At 43.3% G+C, this 24,308-nt stretch overlaps 2 protein-coding genes across 2 annotated transcripts in view; one reads left to right on the top strand and one right to left on the bottom strand.

Annotated features, from left to right (window-relative positions):
• The window catches only part of fam131c (family with sequence similarity 131 member C), a 13,062-nt gene extending 5,216 nt beyond the window's left edge, over positions 1-7,846 (top strand). The window contains exons 2-6 of the mRNA XM_024384545.2: positions 2,999-3,054; positions 4,153-4,243; positions 5,148-5,330; positions 6,767-6,865; positions 7,066-7,846. Coding sequence (XP_024240313.1) covers positions 2,999-3,054; positions 4,153-4,243; positions 5,148-5,330; positions 6,767-6,865; positions 7,066-7,337 — 701 coding nt within the window. The 3' untranslated portion in view covers positions 7,338-7,846. The remainder of the gene's footprint in view (positions 1-2,998; positions 3,055-4,152; positions 4,244-5,147; positions 5,331-6,766; positions 6,866-7,065) is intronic.
• Positions 7,714-24,308, bottom strand: clcnk (chloride channel K). Its single transcript, XM_024384546.2, has 19 exons — positions 23,866-24,308; positions 22,514-22,645; positions 22,007-22,135; positions 21,220-21,359; positions 20,984-21,061; positions 20,821-20,896; positions 20,456-20,581; positions 19,801-19,885; positions 17,688-17,789; positions 17,437-17,521; positions 17,095-17,256; positions 16,255-16,324; positions 15,856-15,966; positions 15,264-15,480; positions 14,814-14,947; positions 14,175-14,245; positions 13,964-14,044; positions 13,737-13,823; positions 7,714-9,146 (listed from the first exon to the last, which is right to left on the bottom strand). The coding sequence occupies exons 1-19, from the start codon at positions 24,023-24,025 to the stop codon at positions 9,108-9,110; spliced, it is 2,085 nt and encodes a 694-aa protein (XP_024240314.1). The 5' UTR covers positions 24,026-24,308; the 3' UTR covers positions 7,714-9,107.

Raw genomic sequence — 24,308 nt, 5'->3', positions numbered from 1 at the left:
GTTTTTCTGCAAAGGGACCAGGACGACTAATCTGTGTAAAGGAAAGAATGGGGCCATGTATCGTGAGATTTGAAAGTCTGTGTTGCCCAGCAACAGCCCCAAAACATCACTGCTCTAGAGGAGATGGTTGGGCCAAAATACCAAAATATGCATGGAGAAATGGGCCAAAATACCAGCAACAGTGTGTGAAAACCTTGTGAAGACTTACAGAAAACATTTGACCTCTGTCATTGCCAACAAAGGGTATATAACAAAGTATTGAGATAAATAAGTATTTGGTCAATAACAAAAGTTTTCCACCATAATTTGCAAATAAATTCATTAAAATCCTACAATGGGATTTCCTTGATTTTTTCCCCCTCATTTTGTCTGTCATAGTTGAAGTGTACCTATGATGAAAATTACAGGCCTCTCTCATCTTTTTAAGTGGGAGAACTTGCACAATTGGTGGCTGACTGTCACGTTTTATCAAGGTGGGTGGAATCAGGCGCAGAGAGCAGGTTTCAGTGATTCGAACAGTTTATTCTCAGGCGCACAAAAAACACGGTCAACCCAACACACAGGGTGAATAATCCAACACAGGATCAAAATAGACTGGAGAATAAAACACAAGTGCTACACCTAATGACACGAATACAAAAACAATCCCGCACAAAACAAGGGCGGGACAACCTACTACATATAAGGACGTTAATTAAACTAAAATACACACAGGTGAAACTAATAAGACAAAACCAACAGACAAACGAAAAAGGGATCGGTAGTGGCTAGTAGGACGGTGACGACGACCGCCGAGCACCGCCCGTATAGGCAGGAGAGCCAACTTCGGCGGAAGTCGTGACACTGACTAAATACTTTTTTGCCCCACTGTATATATAAACTCCAGTCATGCTTTTTGCTTTATCAAAGGCCTTCTCAAAGTCAGCTATGATAACCAGGCCTGGTTTCCCGGATTTTTCATTGTGTTCTATTGTTTCAGGTACTTGTCTTATATTACCTCCAATGTATCGTCCATGTAAAAAACCTGTCTGATTAGGATGATTAATATCCGACAATACCTTTTTAATTCTATGTGCTAAGCATTTTGCATCACGACACTGAAGTGTAAGAGGCTTCCAATTGTTTAGGTATGTTAAAGAGTCCCGCTTCGGTAATACAACATACAACTGCAAGCACAGATACAAGACCCTCACAGAAGACTGCAAAACAGAAATTCCAAGTAATGTTCAAGAAAAATATATTGGAGACTGGGGTTGTCTAACGGGTTGATTGTCACAGTGCTAATTACTGTGTAATATTTTCAAGGTTAAAATGTGTACATTCTTTAAAATAATTCATCCACCTAGTCAGTTCTTTGAGGTAATTGGAATTTGTGTTTTTCATAGGTGAAAGTAAACTACATTTTTGGTATTTTCTTTGTAAATGTTTGAATTACGGTAGTATCCATGAACATATGTAAAAACCTAAATCTAGGTCAAGCCATGTAGTAACTAGCATCTTAATTAGGGATGGGTGATTGTCACATGGAATATGGGGGTTGGTTGTCATTATCGACTGTGTGTCTTTTTTGCAGTATGTGTGTGTGTGTGTTTGCATCTGTATGTGTGCGTGTGCATGTGTGTGTTTGTGTACTCTAGGGGGCATCTTGAGGGGACATCTACAGCAGTGGAGGCTGCAGAGGGGAGAAAGGCTCATAATAATGCCTGGATTGGAACAAATGGAATGGCATCAAACACATGGAAACTATGTGTTATGTGTATTTGATACCGTTCCACTGATACCACTCCAGCCATTACCACAAGCCCGTTCTCCCCAATTAAGGTGCCGCCAACCTCCTGTGATCTACTGTCCAAAATGTTTTATTGTCTCATACACCGGATAGGTGGAGTGGAACATGTTGTTATACAGGATGAGTCACAGCAGCACGTCACCCATGGAGCAAATTAGGGTTAAGTGCCTTGCTCAAGGGAACATCGAAAGATTTTTGACCTAGTCGGCTCGGGGATTCAAACCAGTGACCTGGCCCAATACTCTAACCGCTAGGCTACCGGCTGCCCTCCCCAATTGCCCACAGACACTTTTCATTTTCCATTACTAGTGGGGGATGCAATTTGACCCCACAAGGACGACAGACTTGTGAATTGGCTTCAAAGTGTAAACAGCTCCTTATAGAGTGTGATAGAGCCTATCTGCCTTTTATGGATGGATGCGGGATAGATTTGTAAATCTTTGATCCAGCTGGGAGCGATTTGTTTATGCGTGTTTGTGTGTGTGTGTGTGTGTGTGTGTGTGTGTGTGTGTGTGTGTTCGTGACTGAAGTAAATTTATTGGGATCACTCTCCTTCTGCTGCTCCCATGTTCCATAGCAACAGCCAATTGTCTTGACAACAACTCCTGGGGGATCCCCAATGTGTGTGTGTGTGTGTGTGTGTGTGTGTGTGTGTGTGTGTGTGTGTGTGTGTGTGTGTGTGTGTGTGTGTGTGTGTGTGTGTGTGTGTGTGTGTGTGTGTGTGTGTGTGTGTGTGTGTGTGTGTGTGTGTGTGTGTGTGTGTGTGTGCGCGTGTGTGTACCTCATCTGATTACACAGACCCCAGAGAAAAGACTTGGACCGTATTAATTCATGTCCATTGTAGATCTCATCAACATCAATTAACCAACACAGAGGGACCATGTTGAAGATTAACATTGTGCCAAGTGGCTATAGCTAAATGACTGCATGTAGATTCAGCGTGGCTACCTCATCCTCTTCACAGGTACTCTACATGCACACACGTCACAGATAACTGCTGAGGGGAGGACGGCTCATAATAATGGCTGGAACCGAGCAAACGGAATGGCATCAAACACATGGAAACCATGTTTAATGTATTGGATACCAATCCACTCATCCAGCCATTAACATAAGACCGTCCTCTCCAAGTAAGGTGCCACCAACCTCCTTTGACGCACGCACGCACGCACACAAACACATAACACCAGTGTGTTTGATTCCCTACAGAGCTCCAGAGTGCTCCCAGGCATCCCATGGAGGTGCTGCAATCCCAGCCTGTCAAGGTCTGTTCTCACAACACTGTTTAACGAAACAACATTGTTATTCCCAGACTATTTTCTGATTGCCATTATTTAACTACTGAAAGTTGAAAGATTGTTCAAGTCTAACATAGAATATCACCATAGAAAACGTCCCAATATTGCTTTTAAAAAAGCATTCAGAATTCACTCTAGTCAAAGCCCCAGTGTCTGTCCAATGTCTAGTCGTGTCTAGTCATTGAATATCCATGAGTATTGATGTGTATATTCCTCATTTTATATTTTAGTTGAGTTTTTGTTGCAACAATTTAATTGGATCTCACTCACTTTTACGTGTTAGCGGGAGTGCAGGTTAAGATCTTTAACTGTCACTTGTTTTCCTCATTATCACCCCTTCCTCTGGGAACTGTGTAGCTTGGGTGTCTGTGTGCATGTGCGCGTATGTTTGTGTGTGTACTTCAGTGGAGGCTGCTGAGGGGTGGACGGCTCACAATAATGGCTGGAATGGAGCAAATGGAATGGCATCAAACCATATGTTTGACGTATTTGATACCATTCCACCTATACCGCTCCAGCCATTACCACGAGCCTATCCTCCCCAATTGAGGTGCCACCAACCTCCTGTGGTGTACTTGTATGTATGCCTGTGTGTGCGTGCATGCCTGTGGGTGTTTGTGTGTGTGCACGCATGTGTCTGTCCTTGTCGGTGTCTGTGTCTATTTGAGTGCACAGATGTAGGATCTTAATTTGACCACCCTGTTGTTGCAGGAAATGTCCTGCATAGCAGAAAATGCAAACTTATAGTGTATTCAAGGTTAAAAAAAGTTGTAATTTCCACTTTAAAATGTCAGACTTGATTTGCCCCAACCAAAAATGTATTCGCCCCTATAAAAATGTAAATGAATTATAATCCACACTATAATTCACATTTCCTGTTGCTGCAGGATTATTTTCCTGCTGTGAGAAACTGGTCAAATTAAGATCCTACACCTGTAAGTATATTTGAGTGCATTTGTGTATTTCTATATGTGTGTATGTTCTAGTATGAGTGTGTGTACCTTATGCATTTGTGTGAGTGCCTAAAGTTGCCCTGGTGTATTGTGTTGTGTTGTGTGTGTGCAGGGCGGCCACGCTCCATCTAACGGCAATATGTCAGAGAAGAAGAGCAGCAGTAGTTATGACATTGGGGAGTTGGCCACTTCGTCCCTGATGGGTGAGACATGCTCAGATTGACTTCTGCTTATGCTGTTCTCAAGCTCTGTTTAGTTTTCATTATGAATTGTTCATTTGAGACGGAAAAGCCAGCCAGTCTCTCTGGGAGATTGCTAATGTAATTTTACTCGCCCCATGTGTCATATCTCTATCTCTATGCATGCACACGCACACACTCACATACACACTCACAGACACACTCGCTCTCTGCTTCCCTAGTCTCTTCTCCCTTTGTTCTAAACTCCTTTACCCTTCCATCTGTTTATTTTTGCTTCACCTCTTCAGAATCTCCAGCTGGAAGGTAATCATTGTGACTAATGTGTTCTGGCTTTCTGAACTTTTTCTCCAGAGAGAGCCCCCTTTAATCTTTTATAATCATAATATATTAATATATTCAATAAATAGAGTGCTGAGGGGCTACTGTAACTGCTGAAAGGTTCATAGATTTTCCCTCTAATGAAGACTGCCTTCTTTGAGAAAAGGCAGAAAATTGCTTTGCCAAAAGGCTCTCTCAACTGATGAGAATTCAATCGATAGTTTTTGTACGATCACCAGGGTCAGGTAGAATTTGAAGACGTATTGTATCATATTTAGGTTACTGGTAACATTCCCTCCCTTTGTAACCTTAATGTAGTAGCTTCAGTCTTGTGCTGTGAAAAACATTTACAGTCTCCATGGCTTCTGTCTTTGTTTCCCCTTCATCTATTACTCTTCTTGAAATGCTCTCCCATTCTCCCCTACATGCCCTTTCCATTTTTACATCTTTCCTCTCCCTCTTTTCCGTCCCATCAAGCCTTTCCACCTTTCCTACTTATGTCATTTCCACCATTCCCTTCCCTGTTTCTCTCCCTCCTTTTTTCCCAAATACCCTTTCACCTCTCTCCCTCTCTCTCTCTCTCGCTCAGGACTGGTGGCGATGATCAAGGAGCACATCACCAAGCCCACAGCCATGGCCCAGGGGCGTGTTGCACACCTCATAGAGTGGAATGGCTGGGGGGGCGGGTGTGAAAGAGGCGGCGACTTGCAGGAAGATGAGCAGCTCTATTCCCACCTGACCGACGAGATCAAGGAGGCCCGCTTCGCCGCAGGTTAGCAGAGAGGAAACAAAGCCTTGGGTATGTCCCAAATGGCACCATACTCCCTATATACTACCCTGGTCAAAATAAGTGCACTATATAGGGAACACAACCCTTACATTTCAAGCTTCTGCCTCTAACCTTAGGGAACTCTTTTCCACCTTTTCCTACCTCCTTAATCCTTCTCTTTCTACCCTCTCTCCAGAGCAGAGAAAATAATCCCTGCCCATCTTCCAAAAACATTTGAAACCCTAGCTCTTCAATGAGTATCTTAAATAATCCCAATTTACATTTTTTCCTAATAGCACTCACTTTGATGATAGCTACTTTATTGAGGAAAAATGTACTTATTATCACTGAAATAAGTGGTTGTCTCACCTAGCTATCTTAACCTCTACAGGATCGGTGCCACCACCCTGCTGGACGGTTGCGCTAACGTAGGCTAATGTGATTAGCATGAGGTTGTAAGTAACAAGAACATTTCCCAGGACATAGACATACCTGATATGGGCAGAAAGCTTAAATTCTGGTTAATCTAATTGCACTGTCCAATTTACAGTAGATATTACAGTGCAGTAATACCATGCAATTGTTTGAGGAGAGTGCACAGTTATGAACTTGAAAATGTAGTAATATACCAATTAGGCACATTTGGGCAGTCTTGATACATTATTTTGAACAGAAATGCAATGGTTCATTGAATCGGTCTAAAACTTTGCACATACACTGCTTCCATCTAGTGGCCAGAATCGGAATTGCGCATAACTTGGAATATTACATTTTGGCCTTTCTCTTGCATTTCAAAGATGATGGAGCAAAGAAAAACAATAAAACACATGTTTTTTCTTTGTATTATCTTTTACCAGATCTAATGTGTTATATTCTTCTACATTCATTTCACATTTTCACAAACTTCAAAGTGTTTCCTTTCAAATGGTATCAAGAATATTCATATCCTTGCTTCAGGTCCTGAGCTACTGGCGGTTAGATTTGGGTATGTTATTTTAGGCGAAAATGTAAAAAAAGGGCCCGATCCTTTTAGGATGAATACACTAACGGTATGTCGCTCTGGATAAGAGCGCCTGCTAAATGACTGAAATGTAAACGTAAAATTTAAAACCAGAGGTAGACCAGTGTCTCTTGTTCCTGGTTCACTTTGTCACTGATGCAGGGGCACAACTTTGGTTTTAGAAGTGGAGGGGGCATATATAGATAGTTTTTTTTATCCTGTCGGATGAACACTCCAAACAGGCTATCCGACCACTCAGAGGCGTCCGCATGGTCCTAAAGCACACCGTAGCTTTGTTTTCCTATCACATTCCAATGATAAAACTGGGGGGACAGTTTTACCCCCGTCCCCAGTGAATGTTGCGCCCCTGCACTGATGAGGGATGGAGCCGGTAAGCCAGCGGGCGGTCTTCTTACCCATATGTCCCTTGGTTTCTCAGGAGTAGCAGAGCAATTTGCCTTGGCTGAAACGGCCATGAATGTCTGGTCGATGTACGAAGGTCCAGAACAGCTATCCTCCAGCTTAGACCCTCTGCAAGGTACTGACCATTCACTGACCAGTTCCACATCAAAATAATCCTTGTCAAATGTGGAGGCTTCTTGTATTTAGTTAAATACCATTTCTAACCCATCTTTCCACTTCTTCGTTTCACTAACTGTTTTAGCCCATGTTGTCATGTTCTCTCATGTAATAACCCCTGAATGATAAATTCTGTATTGTCAACTTCCTGTCCCCCAGACAGCCACTTCGTGTCTAACTTTCTGTTAGACGATGGCAGCGTTGGGCTCCCACAGAAGCTGTACAGTATCCACACAAAGGACAACAACAGCTACGATGCTGGCTACCTGGGGCCTCCACACCCCGTCTTTTCTGTTTCCGCCATATCTCCCCCCTCTCAGCCAGACAGTGAGTGGCGCCCACCAGAGGACGGGAGGACTGGAGCTTCAGAGGCCACCACTGTTCAACACGTAGACAGCAGCTCCCTATATGATGAGGTTTTTTACAACTAGCAGAACAGAAGAGAAGACACTGTTTGGGGGACACTTCCATCCCCACCTTTAAAAATGGAGATGAAACAGAAGCACTAATTTTGGACCGGTGACTGATCAAAATTAATGTAATCTAAAACACAAAATGAGGAACAGTTCTCAGAAAGGAGAGGAATAATCACACTGCACCGAATTGGGATGTAGACATATCTGAGTGAGACTTTTTATTTTCAGTTGAAATGTACAGGTTTTAGACACAGATACGGTGTACGCAGAACCACCTGTTGAGAAACTTTTTTGAGTGTACAACATTGTAAATTGTCAAATCATGTGAACCATGGAATTGTACATAGGAAAATACATCAGTCAAGAATAACTATTCTTCTTTGTGTATATATTGTGTGCATTGTACCATAATACGTTCAATTATGTGTCACATATGGTGGAGTTGCTCATTCACATTGCAGTTTTTGATTTAATCCAATTTCAATTAAATGGACTGAAAAGATAGATAATCAGAAAAAAATTGCCACAATGAAATGTCAAGCTTGAATTAGCGTTACACTCCAGAATGTCTCCACTCAGGGTCTTCCTATAGCTCTCTGAGACTAGGAGAGAGGGAGAGAGGGTAGGGTGGCAGACATAATGTGTGTACCCAATTATCTGAGTCCCCATCTATGATTAGACATTATTCACACTTGTCTGCTAGGGAGAGAGGGAAGAGGGAGCAGAAGGAAGCATCCAAGGAAAAGAGAGAGTGAGAGAGAAAGAGAGAGAGACAGGGAGATAAAGGGAGACTAGAATATTACCGTTATCTCGCCCCTTGTTCTTTCAATAGACATTTACACAATGCTGTAGTACACATTGGGTCTGTGCTTTTGTTCCCCTGTTGCAGCCCTACAAAGTCCAATTGCGGAGATGGCGTAGGTGTAACTGTGTTAGAGCTGTCAAATCGCTGAGCAGCTGCTTGTGGGGTCATTGTCACTAAGCCAGACCCGTCCCACTCGCGTTAGAAGTTCAGAACGAGAAAGTGTAGGCTATATATCAAATTGAAAATCATTAAACAAAATAATGAGGATTCCTATCAGCCTAATTGAGCTGTAGATTACATCTCACATTCCAGTGTTCGAACTTGTAAACAAGGCTGCATGAGATTTCTCTTAATGCGACTCCATTTAGCCAATGGCAATGTCCGCTTTAAGTATAATGCCGAAAGCCGCTTGTGGATGTGATAGCTCTAACACAGTTTCACCTGCGACACCGCCAAAACAACCACTATGTGTGTGTCGGCTACCGTGGATCTCATAGAATCTAGCCCTAAATCAGACCTGTACAACAACAATGGGTCCTTCTGCTCAAAGTGAAAAAGGACTGAATTGAAGGGAGAAAATTGCTGGGAGCAACAGATAAGTAAATAATGGCCTGAAGCAGAAGAGAAGTTGTTTGCGGCATCACAGAATCCACTATTGGTTGAAGTTGCTCTAACTCACAATAAGGCATAAGAGCACATGCAATATCCTGATAAATAACACACTAAGGCTAAGGGATGTTCTTGAGCACGACGTGTAATTACTTTGAATATCACAGTGTCCTTAGAGATATCTCTGGGTCAGTAAACATGATAGTCCAAAACCGCAAGGGAGTTACATCTCCTCCAGCAGAACATAACATTGGTGATTAGCAAAAAGCTTATGATTACAAAATTAAGACAAAGTATCATTATTAGCATTATGAGAATCAATATTATTTGGCGTAGTTAGGGATAGGTCCTTGTTGGGAGTAAATAATAGCTCAGAGGTCATCAGCCAAATCTGCCATCATTCTCTTCATCTGTGAGAAAGATAGAACAAGAGATAGAGAGAGAGGGAGAGAAAACAAGAATGAGAGCTGATGGAGATGTACTGTATATGTATTAGTATGGCTGTGTATGGAAAAAAACATACAGTACCAGTCAAATGTTTGGACACACTCAAGGGTTTTTGATATTTAAAAAAAACCTATTTTCTACATTGTAGAATAATAGTGAAGACATCAAAACGATGAAATATATTTTACATTCTTCAAAGTAGCCACACTTTGCCTTGATGACAGCTTTGCACACTTGGCATTCTCTCAACAAGCTAGTAGTCAGGTAGTCACCTGGAATTTCAATTAACAGGTGTGCCTTGTTAAAAGTTAATTTGTGGAATTTCTTTCCTTAATGCGTTTGAGACAATCAGTTGTGTTGTGACAAGGTAGGGGTGGGTACACAGAAGATAGCCCTATTTGGTAAAATACCAAGTCCATATTATGGCAAGAACAGCTCAAATAAGCAAAGAGTAACGACAGTCCATCATTACTTTAAGACATGAAGGTCAGTCAGTTGCTTCGTGGTCTTATGGAAGGGTTCCAGACCTTGGCTGAACGCCATGACCAAGTGTTGAACACATTGCTGGAGCAATTCTGCGAGTTGTCTGTTAGGCAACGTACCATGACGGTAACCTCCCAGCTCCTCAGTAACCTGGCTGTTAGCAGCGCCGCCTACCTGGTCACCCCGGTTTCCCGGGAACCCCTCTTACCTCCCCCGGAACACTTTGATGGAGAGTTGGGCACCTGTCGGGCATTTCTCTCTCAGTGTTCCCTCAGCATCAAGCTGCTGCCCTCCTCCTTCCCCTCGGACCGCTCTAAGATAGCATACCTCAACACGCTGATGTCCGGAAGGGCTCTTGCGTGGTCTATGGCAGGCAAGAGGAGTTCGATGCTCCATTGTCCGGGATAGAGGCTACCCGGAAGTTACTCCGGCAAGACTCCCGCAGTGTGACAGACTATGCAGTGAATTTCCGCACGTTGGCAGCTGAGAGTGCCTAGAACCCGGAAGCGCTGTTTCACATGTTCCTGCACGGAGTATTGGAGGAAGTAAAGGACGAGCATGCAGCCCGGGATCTACCGATCTAAAATACCAGGCTCACCTGTAGGAGTGAGTACTCTGGCGGGCAATACGGAGAACTTTTCCTCTCCCCTTACTCGCACCCCTTTTCATGCCATTTTGCTGTGGGGGAACCAGTTGAAATCTCTGGGGCCGATGAGAGCTGGTCTGCTGGTGCCATCATGGGCTGGAGCCCGTTCTGCCATGCCCATTGCCTGAAGTCAGCGCAGCCTGCCCCGGAACGTCTTCCTGGTGGCTCGGAAGTTGCCCCGGACCTCTTTGCCATTACCGTGGAGTACCAGGACCTCCTGGAGGTGTTCAGTAAGGCCCGGGACACTTTGCTTCCGCCACACCGACTATATGACTGCGGGATTGACCTTCTCCCAGAAACCATTCCGCCCCAGGGACAACTGTACTTTCTGTCGAGTCCAGAGACCCAGGCGACGGAGACCTACATTAAGAACTCCCTAGCTGCAGGGTTCCTCCGTCCTTCTGCCTCCCTTGCCGGCGCAGGGTTCTTCTTGTGGACAAAACCCTGTGCCCGTGCATTGACTACCGGGGTCTCAACGACATCACAGTGAAGAACCGCTACCCCTCATTCCTCGGCCTTTGAGCTGCTCCAGGGGGCCACCGTGTTCTCCAAGCTGGACCTACAGAATGCCTAACACCTGGTGCAGATACAGGAAGGGGACGAGTGGAAGACTGCCTTCAACACGACAAGTGGTCACTACGAGTATTTGGTCATGCCATTTGGCCCCTGCTCTGTTCCAGGCTCTGGTTAATGATATTCTCTACGGCATGTTGAATCGGTTCGTCTTTGTCTACCTCAATGACATCCTCGTCTTCTCCAGCTCCGCCCAAGAACACGTGCTCCACGTCTGACAGGTTCTCCAACGCCTCCTGGAGAACCAGCTTTTTGTAAAAGCAGAGAAATGTGAATTCCATCCCTCTCCCATCCCCTTTCTGGGTTACATCATAGCTGCAGGGAGTGTACAGATGGATCCTGGAAAAGTGAGAGCGGTGGTGGATAGGACCCAGGCTACATCCAGTGTGCAGCTGCAATGTTTCCTGGGATTTATGCAGGGTCACAGCACCCTGGCCTCCTCCCTGTCTGCCCTCACCTCTCCCAAGGTTCCGTTCACGTGGTCCCCAGCTGCTGACCGGGCGTTCAGCTTCACCACAGCTCCCATCTTGGTTTATCCTGACCCGTCCGGCCAATTCGGGGTGGAGGCCGATGCTTCGGAGTGGGGGCTGTCCTGTCCCAGTGTCCTGCCCTGGACCTTAAGCTACATCCCTGTGCCTTCTTCTCCTTCTTGTGTTGGAGGAGTGGAGGCACTGGCTGGAGGGGGCGGAACATCCGTTCATTGTGTGGACCGACCAGAAGAACCTGGAATATCTCTGCACCGCCAAGCTCCTCAATTACAGGCAAGCTCCCGGCTTCAACCCCAGAACCCGAGACCATCCTTCTCACCTCATGCCTCGCAACGGCACTCAGCTGGGGAATAGGGAAGCAGGTTGTGAGGTGCAGCATTCGCAACTGAACCCCAGTGGGGACCCAGATAACCGGATGTATGTTCATGACGAGGTCCGCTCCTCGGTCCTGGAGTGGGCCCACTCCTCAAGTCTTGCCTGCCACCCAGGCTCCAGGTGGACACTGGCCTTCATGGCCTTTACCATGATTCCTGATGTCTTCTCGTTCGTCGCCGCATGCACGATCTGTGCACAGAACAAGACTCCTCGGCAAGCTCCGGCTGCTCTCCTTCAACCTCTGCCTGTCCCTCACGGTCCCTGGTCTCACATATCCCTCAACTTTGTCACAGGTCTCCCCCCGTCTGATGTCTACACCACCATCCTGACTGTAGTGGATCGGTTTTCCTAAGACGTCCACTTCATTCCTCTCCCCAAGCTACCCTTTGCCAAAGAGACGTCCCAGATCATGGTGCAGCACGTCTCTCAGATCCATGGACTGCCAGTGGACGTGGTCTCCGACCGGGGTCCTCAGTTCTCGTCCTGGTTCTGGAAGGTGTTCTGCACACTCATTGGGTCGTCAGCCAGCTTGTCCTCCGGGTTCCATCCCCAGTCCAACGGCCAGTCGGAGCGAGCCAACCAAGACCTGGAGACGACTCTGCGCTGCCTGGTCTCCGCCAACCTCACCACCTGGAGCCAGCAGCTAGTGTGTGTTGAATACACCCGCAACACCCTTCCTTGCTCTGCCACGGGTCTATCACCCTCTGAGTGTTCCCTGTGGTATCAGTCCCCGCTCTTTCCTGAGCAGGAGGAAGAGGTCGGGCATACCTTCGGCCCAGATGTTTGTCCACCACTGTCGTCGTACCTGGAAGAGATCCTGGTCGGCCCTTCTCAAGACTACCTCCAGGTATCTACGACAAGCGCATCGCCACTGTACCCGGCTCCCCGGTATAGTCTCGGGCAGAAGGTATGGCTGTCCACCCAGGATCTTCCCCTCCGGGTGGAATCCTGCAATGTCTCCCCCCGGTTTATCTGCCCTTTCCCCATCTACAAGGTCATTAGTCCCTCTGCTGTTCATCTTCTGTTGCACCATACCCTCCGTATACATCCCACTTTTCATGTTTCCAGAATTACACTCATGTTTTACAGCCCTTTGTCTCCTGTTTCCATTCTGGACCTTTTGCAACCTATCTGGATTACTGACCTCTGTCTGCCCTTGACCTGTTGTTTTTCCTGCCCCTGCACTAGTCATACACTTTTGTTACTTTGACATTGTCTGCATCTGGGTCTTACCTGAAATGTGATAGCCACAGGAAAGGAAGACCCAGAGTTACCTCATCTGCAGAGGATAAGTTCATTAGAGTTACCAGCCTCAGAAATTGCAGCCCAAATAAATGCTTCAAAGAGTTCAAGTAACAGACACATCCCAACATCAACTATTCAGAGGAGACTGTGTGAATCAGGCCTTCAAAAGGACAATGACCCAACACACCTCCAGGCTGTGTAGGTGCTATTTGACCAAGAAGGAGAGTGATGGAGTGCTGCATCGGATGACCTGGCATCCACAATCCTCCGACCTCAAACAAATTAAGATGGTTTGGGATGAGTTGGACCGCAGAGTGAAGGAAAAGCAGTCAACAAATTCTCAGCATGTTGTGGGAACTCCTTCAAGACTGTTGGAAAAGCATTCCAGGTGAAGCTGGTTGAGAGAATGTGGAAAGTGTGGAAAGCTGTCAAGCAAGGCAAAGGGTGGCTACTTGAAGAATCTAAAATGTTAAATATATTTTGATTTGTTTAACACTTTTTTGGTTACTACAAGATTCCATGTGTTTTTTCATTGTTTTGATGTCTTCACTATTATTCTACAATGTATTCTACAATGTAGAAAATAGTAAAATAAAGAAAAACCCTTGGATGAGTAGGTATGTCCAAACTTTGGTACTGTATGTCTCATATAATGTGTAGCTGTCTCCATTCCTCTAAGTAGGAGTGGTAATGTCTATGTGTGTGTGTGCATGCGCGGGTGCATGTCGGGAAGCACTCGTCACCTCTGGCCATGTGACAACACCAGATAGCCTCCCCCTTTCAGTCACAAACAAGCTCTCGCCACACAGCACACTGAGGACGCCATGAGCCTGACACAAGTGAGAGAGAAGAATTCACTGACAGATGAAACTGACACACGTCCAGCTAAGACGGAGGCTGGCCTTATATTGACACCATACACCTACACAGATGTGTCCCTGACAAGTGAGTGTCTCCTCAAACTCCTCACCTCCTGGACAGTGGTATCAGGAGAGAGCTGGACAGAAACAGGCCGAATAGAACACATATCCACCAACTGTTTCTTCAATACCTGATAAATAAAGTAATGGTATGTCATGTTTAAAAACAGAATGTGACATCTTGTCAATGTCAAAACACCTAATAAGAGTGATAGACTCACATAGCATTCCTTCGTTTCCTGGTTGAATCAATCCACTGACCTTATTGTGGTTGTGGCATAGAAATGTCTGCAGGTCCGATCTGTTAATTGATCCCAGCAGAATCTGTGAGTCTTCAAACCAAGAGCGAAGCATAGGACAGGGACGAACACAATTAGTTATACAATACTGCAGTGTTATTAACTGCAGTAATGTGTAGCTTTGAGAAACACAATACTCTTTCAAATGAATACATACAAATGCCTCCAACTTATTTAGTGCTGTCATACATCTCACCTTTCCTGATGGACCTTTTCTCACTTATTTCTTAATTCCCCATCTCCTATCACAGCACTGTCATATCAAACTGAGACAGTAAAAGCTTTTACATAGTTCATTATTTCTATCTCATGCCCATAGCAACATGGCGACTGCCAATTGACGTATAAGTGATAGTTGGGTTGCCATTAACTATTGTGGAATAATGTCACAGGCCCCGGCCATATGTAGGACAAAAAACCTTCAAACTAGGTTTAATTAAATGTTGTAAGTCTGTCCCAGTAAACAAGGCAAGGGAGGGCAGCTGTCGTTTTGCCATCAGAACCCCCCATGCGGCAAACTGCTGTTCTATCACCATCAGGTGGACAGGGGCTTGCCGCTATGCTAATTATCTCTACTAGGTTTTGAAGTGGGTACACTCACCCAGTGTGTCAACCACAGGGATTTGTGTCTGGCTGCAGGTGTTGAGAACCTGCTGAACCTCCGTTGGCCCAGCTGTCCTCTCCAGCACTGGACCTCCAGGACCCAGGACCTTCCCTATTGGGACAGAGGAGAGCCTGGGGGAAACAGACGATCTCTCATGTCAATAACTGGGGTATTTACTTTGATTCACTTATGAAATGCAGCTGTAGTCCAATCATTTAAGGAGGAGCCATTAATATGTGTGGGTGGCTGTAAAATGTTTGAGCGGGTTGAAAACGTGTCTCTTTGATAAAATCTTTGGTTTTCGCATACACTTTCTTCAGTGCTTGCTGTTGCTACTGAGCTAAAACATTTTGTTGACAGAAAGTTGTGTTAAAAAAAGATGTAATCTTTAGGGAATGTTATGATAATGTTCTGTGCTAGCTGGGTAATGTGTCCTGTGTGACTCACCTTGGGCAGACCTTGAGCAGGGAGGGTAAGTGCGGGAGCTTCTTGCTGATGGAGAGGGCATCGTAGAAGGATGGCCGCTGCCCAGAGCGTGCCAGGGCATTGGCCACCAGTGTGGCGAGGAGAATGGGTGCGGCATGAGTGGACTGGCCGGTCAGCTCCAGAGCCAAGAGAGCAGGGGACAGCGTGTGTGTGACCGCTCCTGAGAATGCTGCTGCACCTTAGATGATACAGCATGGACAATACAGTATAGCTCATTGCCCATGCTTTAAAGGATGGAACCTTATGTCATCCATGTTCCTATCTCTATTTGATAGGTATACTGAACACCCCAAATTCTTAATTTAGATCAAACAAATTAGAACTTAGCCCAGTCTGTTTGTCCTCTCTGGCCAAATCCTTATGGAATTGTCATGGCAAACATGTTTGGAGTTACAACAGATGCATGTAGGAGTTGGCAAAAGAGAACAAACAGAATTTCCCTTCTGAAATTATTAGTTCATCATTCTGTTTCCAGCTGCTAATCATGTAAATAAAGATACTATTGTTTATATTTATCAATTTCAAATGACATGTCTGTATACAATTAGTTTACCAGCCAGTGCATAGCCTCCAGGGTTGATTGGATTCCTGTCCTGGTCTAAATAGACACCATTTAGGGACACAAATGCCAATCCTTCCCCGAATAAACGTCCTATAGCAGCACCTGACCAACAGCAACAAATACAGGGACAATTGTTAACATCAAAAATGTAAATGAACACACATTACCTAGTATTGGGTGGCGATACTCATCGGCAGTTTGGTCACATGTTTGGCCACATGATTTGGTTATTCTCCCCTAGCCTAAGTGCCAGTCTGTTTGTGCTATCATAACATGGCTTTAACTATGGCTTGACAATGACATGGCTTGACAATGACAGCAATGGAGTTGTCATTAGCAAAAGAGCACAAACATATCTGGGACCAGGCTGATTTAACCCCTCTCACTTACCATAGATAAAGACAGGCATAAAGTATCCGGCTGGCAGGGGTAAGGTGCAAGCCAACACCAACATCCACAGCTCCACAACAGAAACAGTGAAAGACAGTGGAAGTCAAACATTCTGCTCAAATATTCAAGAATTGCATTTAACTGTCAGAATGACTGTAATTATTGTGATATGAATAGGAATCTGTATGAATTGCCTTGAGAATCAGCTGAAATGTAACTATTTAAATTAGCTTTCCTCAATTGAACCATTTAAATGAGCTTTTCCCAATTTTTTCCCCACATAAAAGCTTTGTCATACAGATGTACTGATTCACAGTCCATGTACAAAGCCAGAGTAGTGCACAACGGTCAAATTAATGTATAGTGCCAACTCCAAGGTCCGCCAGAGGGCGCAATTATGTCTTGTGTTGTTTTCTCCTATGGCGTTCCAACTCGATCTGCCCAGACGTGATACACTCGCGACAAACAGCCACATAAAACATCCTCCATTCAGGCTGCAAAGGTGCCAGTTTCCTCCTAAACTATCTTTAATTCGGAACAGCCCTAAAAAACCTGTGAAAAATATGCAGACCCTTAAGATAATGTTTTATGTGGCTGCTTGTCGCGGGGTTACATGAGTGTATAACCATCTGGGCAGATCAAGTTGGGACGCCAGAGGAGAAAATGACTAAAGGAATAATTGTGCCCCCTGGCGGAGCTTGGGGCTGATATATTTGCACTTCTGCTTTCGTTAACAGCATCTCTTGAGAATTCGAGATAAAGGTTTTACAAATGTTTTCACATTATTCATATATAGATTACTCTTTCAATTCTATCCATTATTATTTTCCTCCCATGTACCTTCATGAATAGGAAGAATCCCAGAGTGAGGTATGGATTCCCTGAAGGAATCCACTCTGACCAGGGACACAAGTTTGGCTGCAAAACCACAGAGGCATTGTGGGATTGAGAGGTCCACTGCCTGCTGTCCAGGAGTGAAGAGAGGAGCTGCTTAATGGTGAGCTGTGGTAGAAAAACAAAGCACCTTCCTTCAGCAGGGTTCACCGAAGAAGAAGAAGAAGAAGAAGAAGAAGAAGAAGAAGAAGCTGGAGCCTTCCAACTTATCCATTCAAAATAACAATCTTGCGACAATACTTTCAATGTCATGTCTTGTCAATGTTGTCTCATAAAAATCCTTCTCACCTTGGAAGCCATATATTGACCAGCAGAAAGAGGGAAAGTCACAGATGCCAGAAGGAACACCACCATAGCGGAGTATAGGGCCTTCCTAGAGAGAGAGACATCCAAACAGCATCTTATTATTTCATGGAATGGATCAACAGTTAGATCAACATCCAACTTATCATCATGCGGTTATATGTTTTTGTGTAATATAAAATGGCTGATTCACAGAAAAATATACAATGGAGTGTTTCTAAACACAGGTTGCTCACTCAGTCGACAAGACTTTGATTAGGATTTTGTTTGTCTTTATGAACAGCAGTATCCAACGGTGACAGAATAGGTAGACACAGCTACCTGCTCCGCACAAAAGCCTGATTGGGGAGATAAAGAAATACACAGTTAGAGCTGCAGGAGCATACAGTACCAGTCAAAAGTTTGGACACACTTACTCATTCAAGGGTTTGTCTTTATTTTTTACTATTTTCTACATTGTAGAATAATAGTGAAGACATCAAAACTATGAAATAACACATATGGAATTATGTAGTAACCAAAATAGTGTTTATATTTTAGATTCTTCAAAGTAGCCACGCTTTGCCTTGATGACAGCTTTGCACACTGTTGGCATTCTCTCAACCAACTGAGTTACACTAACAACAAATGAATATATATATAATATATAATATATCTCAATCAGGTAAATATAAATCATAAAGGTACGCACCTAATATTTCATCATATACATTAATATTTAATATATTTACACAAATGTACATGGAGCTCGGTATGTTCAGTCTTTTATACAAATATGTCCAAATCGGCTCTAACAGCACACTTAACCAGCATGGCTACCACAGCATTCTGCAGCAACACATTCTGCAGCAACACGCCATCCCAACTGGTTTGCACTTAGTGGGACTATCATTTGTTTTTCAACAGGACAATGACCCAACACACCTCCAGGCTGTGTAAGGGCTATTTGACCAAGAAGGAGAGTGATGGAGTGCCAGATGACCTGGCCTCCACAATCACCAAATTGAGATGGTTTGGGATGAGTTGGACCGCAGAGTGAAGGAAAAGCAGCCAACAACAGCTCGTTACTGTACATCCCAAGTGTCATGTTTTGTAATTATGCAACTGTACCATCTCTGTTAATTTATTAATTTATTTATCAAGAACTGTTGGAAAAGCATTCCAGATTAAGCTGGTTGAGAGAATGCTAAGATTGGGCAAACCTGTCAGCAAGGCAAAGGGTGGCTACTTTGAAGAATCTAAAATCTAAAATATATTTAGATTTGTTTAACACTTTTTTGGTTACTACATGATTCCATATGTGTTATTTCATAGTTTTGATATCTTCACTATTATTACACAATGTAGAAAATAGTAAAAAATAAAGAAAAACACCTGAATGAGTAGGTGTGTCCTTTGACTGGTACTGTATGCATTTATATAGCCATAGCACAGGCAGCAATGGGCAGTTGGAAGTCATTGAGAGAGGGGAAAGAGTGAAATGTAGGAGTCTACCCAGAGAAAAGGTATGGTGGAGAAAAGCTCATAGGTATGATGGTAACATATGGAAGCAAGACAAAGTTTAACATTTGCAATCTAATGAAAGCTGAACAACATCACTTACTCTGACGCAACGATTACATGAATAACAATTTTAACAATTTTGAACACTGTAGATGAACTATAAATATAGAACATGTAGGGCGGCACAGCCCCAAAGTGACTCATTAACTGTATGCGAGGCTTCCTTTGTGTTGTCTTAGGAATGCTGCATTATCTCTCCAACCCCCATTTTCCCCCATTTCTGTGATGCAGAGGTTTTGTTGTCTTTCAATCATGTAGGACTGATGGAAGTTGACTCACTTAACAAGTCAGATGCTTATAAAACGTTCTAAGCTTTCATTGTCTCCCTCTCTTTTTTTATTCTTGACCTGTGCTGGTGAGATACACTCTCTCTATTTCTCTCTCCACCCCATGGACTCTGGTGGCATGGCCTTTCAGACTATGACTTCTCTCTCTCACTCTCTGGTCATGCCTAGAATAATGCTTTGTAATGCTTGTTAATGCTTTGTAACTTGAGCTTTATGCCTTGTATGTGATTTCATTAATTTTACAATGATATTAAACATCTGCCTTTGATATAGACAATTCATATTCCCTTCTTGATAGTTTATTCCTGTAGCTCTTTAAGAGTATTGGTTGCATATCGCTAAATCATTTTATGGAGTCAGGTAATTTATTTAATATACTTTGTCATATTAACTTTATAGTCGTATTATGGGTCTCGTGTGAGGTATACAGGGTATATACGCATGTCAAATATTACCCCACTATAAAAGATTCACCAACATAGTGACAAAACAGACTTACCCCAATATTGCAAAGACCAGAATCTCCAGTGGGTAGAACGGAAGGTCTTCTGAGAAGCTGGTTTGAAACAAGGCCTGAAGAGTCTCTGGAGGAGGCATAGAACAGTCTTCTACCCTATCACTCTATACTACTGCACACAACTCTCTCTTGGCCTTTCGTAATCAAATCACTATATAATGCATCTCGATTCAGTACTAAAACAATTACATTAGGCTTTGACCCTCATAGACGGGTTAGCTGAGAACTGCACGAAAATGGTGAGCAAGCTTCAGTGGACCAGAAGGCCGTGTGTTGTTGTGATTCTGGATGCCAGATATTGATGACAAGAAACTGCCATGTGGGGAATCGTAAGTAACTCGCTTCAGTTAGTTTTATCTTGGTCTTGATACCATGTCTTGGTTTGAGGTGTTTTGACTGATGTCACGTCTATGCTAATATGGAAAAAAAATCTCTAGCTAGCTAACCAAAACCGTAACGATGTATTTGAGAAACAAAAAGTGCTCATTGTGCAATTTTATTTATGTTTTCAATAAATATTGAAGATGACTAAGCAACCAATCTGCCTAAAGCTCTAAGGTGTGGTGATAACGGAAGCCATCTTGGTCAGGGATACATACCAAACATGTATTATATTTAATTCTATTGGTCACCTCACCTTGCTCGCCGCTCCACATGGAGAGCAGATGGAAGGTGAGCGCTCCGCAGGCTGCCGCAAAGAAGCATGGGCAGTAATTTTTTAGGGCGAAGTGAGAGCTCATCACCTCCACACTAAACAACACACCTAGGAGAGAGGAGGGAGGGAGATACAGGGAGAGGGTGTGGGGGAGGCGGGACAGAAAAAGAAGGAGGACGAGAGAGAGGGGAAAGCGCGATGGGAACGGATCGAGAGGAGAGATGTACATGTCAATTTCACACCTCAGAGAGAGACAGATGAAGTGAGGAGATACATTTAAATAAAAGATACTGGAATTCTAATACTCTATTCTAGATACTGTATGGTGATGTGGCTTCTATACACACCACTGATAGGGGCCCCGAAGCAGCTGGCTACTCCAACAGCAGCAGCCACGACCAGCATCGCTCCTTCAGTTCTCTCCTATAGAAAAAAACATGGAGAAGAGGACATGAGTACACAACATATTGCCCCTTTGTGGATTTTTTTCCTTCTGTAACACAGTATTACCTCCTTCTCACCACGGAGAACAGTGCAGAGTTGGTTCAGATAGGCTCCCACCATGGTGGAGAGATGCACAAATGGACCCTTTAAGTTGGAACGGGGAAATAAACATAGAAAAACCAAGGAAATTAATAGATCGGGAAAAAACATCATTTGTGTCTGTGTGCATGAGAGGAGAGCGAGAGAGTGAGAGAGAGGGAGAGAGAGAAAGTAAAAAATAAGAAAAAAGAGGAGTATCATACCACTTTTCCCAGGAAGACAGTGCTGCCGGCTGCCAGTGTGCAGATGAGACCCACGTATTTGGCAAATAGGTTGGTGAGGGACAGGTAATGTGGCATGTCCACACCAGACAGTATGGTCCTCACCTCTGGAACCCCAGAACCTGAAGGCGGAAAGCCAAAGACAGGAGCCAACCAGGGGCTTAGACCTTTAACCTCAGTGGACCTGTGTGGTATCGTTTTTTCCAACCAACTATTTTTTACTCTGCACATTACTGGGATTTTATACAAAAATGCAATATCATTATTCTTTTAAAGCCTGTTGCACAATGATATTTCAGTTTTCTACATGTGTTAGGACATGGTAGCAAAAAGTTATACCAAACAAATGATGACAGTCAAATTCTCAAGTGTTAGTTTGAATCTAAGCAGTCTTCATATAGCCTATAGGAGATTACCAATAGCTTGTCAATCCCTTGCACTGAATGTAGAAACAGAGAAATACTGACTAGGACAATGCCACTAATTATTTCAGGGTAGATTCATCAATTCAATGATGTTTGACTTTTTCTGCCTGCCAGACATATTGTTTCATAGGTTCACTAATTATTTCATAGTAGGTTAATTGATAAGATCATGTTAGACTTTTTCTGTTGGCTACATAGCTCTAAATGCCATTCTGTGGATTTGGAAAATACCCAAATTATTTTATTTCCTGTCAGTTAACGTTTATGTAACTTGGATAAAAACACCATGTTTGGACTTTGTTACATTGTCATTAACAGGGCGGGACAAATTATTAAACTCCTACCTGCTGAGAATGGACAGATGCTTTGAGAGAAAGATGTGGATAGAGCAGAGAGTGAGACTGGGTACAGGGTCCAGCACAGGAACTGCAGGAGACAGTGGCCCTCCAACTGACTATACAACCACTGGTGAGCTACAATATGAGAGAGAGAGAGAGAGAGAGAGAGAGAGAGAGAGAGAGAGAGAGAGAGAGAGAGAGAGAGATGAGAGATGAGAGAGAGAAAAGAGAGAGAGAGAGAGAGAGAGAGAGAGAGAGATGAGAGAGAAAAGAGAGAGAGAGATGAGAGAGAAAGAGAGAGAGAGAGAGATGAGAGAGAGAGAGAAAGGAGAGAGAGAGAGAGATGAGAGAGAAAGAGAGAGAAAAGAGAGAGAGAGAGAGAGAAGAGAGAGAGAGAAGAGAGAGAGAGATGTGGAGAGAGAGCGAGTGAGAGAGAGAGAGAGAGAGAGACATCACTCACCCAGCTACATACTCTATACTGAATGTTTGTGCATATGTGTGTGTGTTTCTAACCTCGAAGCAGCTTTGCCACACTCAGGTCCATGAGAAAACTAAGGAAGGCAGTCAGAATCCCGAGAGCAGCGAAACAGTACCACTCCATACCCATCAGGGAACCCATGACACATCTGACCCTCACAAGAAAGTCTAGACAAAGAGCAACATGTGTTAACTTAGCAGACTTACCACGGACTAAATGGTAATAGAACACACTAACAATACATGAAATAAGAGCAGATTACCCTTGAAGTAGGCACTTACAATATTTCTTAATCCCGTACAAGCATTTTTTGGAACAATATCGATTTTCAAAACTGAGCCCACAAGACATAGAACTCTGTGGTCTTTTGCAAAACAGTAAATGTGTTTCAAAATATACTTGCCTCAACACATAAATACATCATAAATAATCAAAACTGTATTATACTGTCAAAACTGCAAATACATTCAACAAAAGAACACAATTGCCTGCAAAAAGATTAATGCAACCATACTTACAGCATCTCCAGAGTCCAAGCAGACAAACCAGAAAGTTCGTTTGTTTAAAAAAAATCCCAGTAGATCAATAAAAACAGTTTGCAGTCAGTAAATCAACATGATCAAAATTGGAAGTACAACTATCCAAAGTTGCAGAATTATGGACAATTACTCTAATTTTATGTGTATTTCACCAAACAATTTCATTTACATCAAATCAAATATTATTACTTATAAAAAAATATACAAAAAAGAAGCACATTGTGTGCAGGATTTATTCATCGGTATCATAACATTCCAATTGCATGTATTCAATACAAAGGCTGGTTTGCTAATAGTTTTGTAGACTTTCCATTGGCGCACAGAAACACAATCCACAAAAGAAATAAGGACAGGTGAATACAATGGAGGAACGCAACCGATATGAATTTATAGGCCTCAGCAAAGCAAATCTCTTTAATGGAAGGTGACAATGTTTGGAGATGATGACTTAGGAGTAGGTCAAGTTACTTAGGAGTAACCAACTTTCTCTGCATCTCTGCATGTCCACAATATTGTGAAGAATCATAAAAATAAGACAGTCCCTATTGCCTAGATCTTTCCCTATATTGTACATTGTATGACACTACTCAAATGGGGTGATTTAGAATTTATTGAAGTAGTATTTACTGATTGTCGGAAACAGTGAACACATTTACACAAAAACGTGAGATATGCAAAGCAGTTACAAAGACAAGAAAATGATTTGATCTTTGCTGTTCTGCTATAGATACGTTTCAATAGAGATCCAAACATTGCTTGTACGCAATTGAGAAAAACTGTAACATTATATAGATGGGTTTAGCATTGATCGGTGGTTAAAAAAAAACATGTAATCCCTTTTGCCTTACCTTTTACCCAGGAGCGGGACCGTTTCCATGGTTTCCACGGCTGCTCATCGGTGAGGAGTCTTTGTCCCTCTATGAATTTGTCCCTTTGATTTTGTAGCTCTACGTCCGTTTTGTCTCCTTCATTGACTTTTGCTGAGTCAATATATTGGACGCAGTCCATTTGCTTGAAGCTGTTTGTGGAGTTGTTCAAGTTCCACAAAGGTGTTCTGAATTTTCTATTGTATATAGTTGCTTGGGTATTTCAATGGTTAAACTGTGTAACTATCATTTTATCATGTCATTTAATTTTAAACACCTGAACATTTCTGTACTAATATATATTTGAAAGAAAATGCATTTACCTAATTCACAAGTGTTCTGTGAACTAAAAGAATAACCAAAATCAAGTATGTCACATCAATTGAATAAAAATACAGAGGACTTGCCTTCAAGATGCCTGTGTG

This window comes from Oncorhynchus tshawytscha, linkage group LG22 (assembly GCF_018296145.1).
Source record: "Oncorhynchus tshawytscha isolate Ot180627B linkage group LG22, Otsh_v2.0, whole genome shotgun sequence".
NCBI classification, from domain to species: domain Eukaryota; kingdom Metazoa; phylum Chordata; class Actinopteri; order Salmoniformes; family Salmonidae; genus Oncorhynchus; species Oncorhynchus tshawytscha.
The sequence above is the reverse complement of the archived record's forward strand: the minus strand, read 5'-3'. Positions and strand labels throughout refer to the sequence as shown.

What these genes read in the sequence shown, in the direction of transcription:
- clcnk (XM_024384546.2), bottom strand. Translation starts at nt 24,025, where the DNA reads ATGGACTGCGTCCAATATATTGACTCAGCAAAAGTCAATGAAGGAGAC. An exon ending in GTCCCGCTCCTGGGTAAAAG is followed by an intron (nt 22,646 to 23,865) that starts GTAAGGCAAAAG and finishes CTCTTTGTCTAG; the next exon opens with ACTTTCTTGTGAGGGTCAGA. An exon ending in CATGTGGAGCGGCGAGCAAG is followed by an intron (nt 19,886 to 20,455) that starts GTGAGGTGACCA and finishes TGCCTCCTCCAG; the next exon opens with AGACTCTTCAGGCCTTGTTT.